This window comes from Monodelphis domestica, chromosome 6, assembly GCF_027887165.1.
Source record: "Monodelphis domestica isolate mMonDom1 chromosome 6, mMonDom1.pri, whole genome shotgun sequence".
In the NCBI taxonomy this organism is placed as follows: Eukaryota; Metazoa; Chordata; class Mammalia; order Didelphimorphia; family Didelphidae; genus Monodelphis; species Monodelphis domestica.
The window spans coordinates 24535211-24539223 of NC_077232.1; the positions used below are offsets into that span (position 1 = coordinate 24535211).

Here is a 4013-nt window from a genome sequence, read left to right on the forward strand (position 1 = left end):
GGGATTAGGGTGAAAGAAAGGCAGTTCCAGGAAAAAAAAACAGACAAACATTTATTTCTTCATTGACTAAGCCATTAACCAAGTGTACCACAATAAAATGTAGCAAGTCCTTAGAGTGATGGAAATACTAGATTATTTTATCTCCTGAGTAACCTATATGCAGGCCAAGAAGCAATACTTAGAACTAAACATAGAACTGATAGGTTTAAGATTGGAAAAGGATCACAACAAGGCTTTATACCTCCACTGTCTTTATTTAACTTATAGGCAGACTACTTCATGTGCAATATCAGACTGGATGAATCAGAAGTTAGAATGAAGGTTGCCAGAGAAAACATGAACAAATCCATATGCATACAATAACTCACACATAAATATATATAAATACATATATATGTATATATATCTTAAGATTCTCTATGACGGTGAAAGTGGAAAGCATCAAGTCTGGGTTGAAGCTTAACATCAAAAACAAAAATCTTGGCAACTGGTCCCTTTACTTCCTGGCAAACAGGGAGAAGAAATTGAATCCATGTCAGACATTGTATTCTTGAACTCAAAGACCACTGAAGACAGGTATTGCATCTATAAAATGAAAAGACGCCTCATAAGGAAAGCTGTGGCCAATATAGAAAGCATATTAAGAAGCAAAGAAAACATCTAAGAAAAAAAGCTTTGTATAATCAAAACTATTTTTTTTCCAAATTGCAATGGATGGAGTGGTTTGCCATTTCCTTCTCTAGCTCATTTTACAAATAAGGATACTGAGACAAACAGGGTAAAGTGAATGGTCACAGAGCTTTTAAGATTCTGAGGCCAAATTTGAACTCATGAAGGTATGAATTTTTGACTCCAGGTCTGGAATTCTATCCACAGAAATACCAAGATGCTCCAATATTAGTATAATTAGCTTATGTTCATTTTCTTTTCATTAGAGTGCAAAATAAATTTTCACAGATATATTCTGTAACAAAAGAGGGGGATAAAATGTTTGCAAGGAGGATTTAATTCAATTATTCTTTTTTCTGTAATAGACTTTAAATTAACTATTTTTTAAATCACTTGTACTCTAGTTTTTACCCAGCAGAACAAGTTTAAACTGCTTCACTATTCTGAAAGGCAGAGATAAATATCGGAATCCTTCAGAAACCTTTCCATATGTGCATTGCAAGGGATTTCATAATTCATTTTCCCTCTGGGGAACTGTCTCTAAATTATCCTCTTGAAATTAAGTCTCTGTGGATTGCAAACTGGTAATCAAAACAAATGTGTACACTCTCTGGGCATCTGGATGAAATTTTTTATGCTCTCCTGAGCCTTCTCCCCAACCCAAAAAATGGTACCAGTTCTATAATATACATGTCATGTGACAAATCATTTGAGTTTTTTATCTTTTAGACTTGGTGACAGAGAAGCTATATGCTGTATATATAAATATATATATATATAAATATATACAGCATATAGCTTCTCTGCCATATATATATATACATATATATATATATATATTATCTCCCTTGCTCAGATTAAAGATTTGTTATTATAGCCATTCTTTCTGTTCTTTAATCTTTTTTTTCAGTTATCACTCTGAAGAAAGGTTCTTTTTAAAGTTTGTCATATGCAACTGTTAAGAGAGTTTTTTCTTAATTTCTCCCTTTTTCTATTTAAGAGGCAAGGAAGCAAAAAAGATTTCTGAGTAATAGTCCCCCTGCTGAGCAATCTGTCAGTTGATGACAGTTAGGTGGGTGTGGCTGAGTTAGTTACAGCTGGCAATTGGAAAGGGGTTTTGGTCTCTGGGTTCCCTGGGGAAAGGAGTCTGTAGTTTGCTTTCCCTGGGACTGTTGGAGTCAGAGAAATGGATTCAAGGGCTTAAGAGCTTTATTGATTATTGAATATCTTGGGTAGATTGGTAGATAGATAGTGGGTAAATTATTAGAGTGGAAAGTTAGGCCAGAGGCTGGCTCTATCAGAGGGCACTGTCCTCAAAGGCAGATAGACTTAGGGTTTTTTAGAAAAATTCTACTTAGAATTTGAATCTTAGGTATAGTTATAAGCTATTATAAGATTACTCCCACTTCCCTCCTTTCTATTTTTTTATGTGTATTTCATAATAATAAGCAAAGCATTTTGTGTTAAAGAAACTTCTCTCCGGACTTCTGTTCAAACTCCTATCCCAAAAATTTAACCCTTCACACAACACAATAGAATGATGGAATTAAGTTCTAAATATATTGGGGTGGGGGGAAGCAAAGCTTTACAGATAAAATTTGATTTATTTTTCTTTAAAGATATACCAATTTAAAAAATCAGATCAAACCCTAAAATCTGGCTATTTTCAGCAGACAATAAAAACATCTAAATTATTCAGGAGATTTTTACTTCTAATGCATCAAAAATCTTGCCTGTGTTGCGGGAATGATAGAGTCATAGATAAATACATACATACATACATGCCTATGTATATACATAAAAAGATAAGAGTTTTACAGAATTATTAAAATCCCTAAACAATGATGGGATACTATAAAAGAACTTTGCACATTTTTTTACAAGAAATTCTTAAAATATTTCCACAAGGTAAAATTTCTAATTAAGTATTGATGTGCACATGGAGAATATCCCTTATCTTGATATTAATATCCATTAACTTGATGACAGTTTCCTTTACTTCTTTGTTCCTGAGACTGTAGATTATGGGATTTAGCATGGGGATTATCACTGTATAAAACACAGAAGCCACTTTGAACATGACCTTAGAGTTTTGAGAGTTGGGCACACAATAAAGGACAAGGATAGTCCCATGAAAGATAGTGATTGCCATCAGGTGAGAGGCACAGGTAGAAAAGGCTTTACGTCTCCCACTAGATGAATTCATCCTCAATACAGTGATGAAAATGATTACATAAGAGGCCAGAATAATCAAAAGTGTACTCATACCATTAAAGGTGGCAGAGATGAAAAGCAGCATCTGGTTGAAATGTGTATCAGAACAAGAGAGAGTAAGCAGAGTTGAGAATTCACAGAAAAAGTGATTAATTGTGTTAGATCCATAAAATGATAAATGGATAGCAGAACATGTGAGTAGAAGGGAACAGACTGTGCCCCATGTATAGGATCCAGCTACCAAAAGTGCACAAATTTTCTGGGACATGACAACTGTATACAACAAAGGGTTGCAAATGGCCACAAAGCGATCATAGGCCATTACTGCCAGCAGGAAGGCCTCGGTCACCACAAAGGTACAAAAGAAAGAAAATTGTACCAAACACCCAGAGAAGGAGATGCTTCTGTCTTCTATGAGTAAATCTATCAACATCTTGGGAGCAATGATGGAGGAATAACAGAAATCCACAAAGGACAAGTGGCTGAGGAAAAAGTACATAGGAGTGTGAAGTTTGGGGTTGATTCGAATGATACCAATCATTCCCAAATTTCCCACCACAGTTATAGAATATATGATCAAGAATATCAGGAACAGAGGCACCTGAAGATCTGGGTAATCTGTGAAACCCAAGAGGACAAATGTAGCAACAGAACTGTGATTTCCCTTGCTGGTCACCATATCATTCTGGAAAAAGAAAAACAAAGTCAGCCCTGAAAACAATTTTTTAAATTCATATTAAACAAAGAAATATTAAATGTCCCTTATTTGCATAGTACTCTGGTACACATTAAGTATATAAAGTAAAACTGAAAGAAAAAAATGTTAAATCCTCAATTCTCAAGGAGTTGAGAACCTAATGGAAATCTAGATATTTTGAATACCATAGGAAGACTTATAATTGCTGATTGGAGTCTCTATTCTCCTATTAACTGGATAAAATATTCAAATAAAAGACTGAAATATTTTAATTTTAAGTGCAACCAAAGATGTGAAGTGCATTCAAACTCTAGCTTAAAAAGATTCTTTTCTATGACACATCTAAAAAGTGTCAGCCATATTTTTCTAAATAATATCCAATGAGGAAGAATTTGCTTCTTCCCAAGGTATTCCACATCGCTTTGGGGTAGCT

At 34.3% G+C, this 4013-nt stretch overlaps 1 protein-coding gene across 1 annotated transcript; it reads right to left on the reverse strand.

Annotated features, from left to right (window-relative positions):
• Window positions 1-2590: 2590 nt before the first annotated feature.
• LOC100021052 (olfactory receptor 5D18-like) lies at window positions 2591-3562 on the reverse strand. The gene has a single exon (XM_001373295.3). The coding sequence runs from the start codon at window positions 3560-3562 to the stop codon at window positions 2591-2593; it is 972 nt and encodes a 323-aa protein (XP_001373332.3).
• Window positions 3563-4013: the final 451 nt, after the last annotated feature.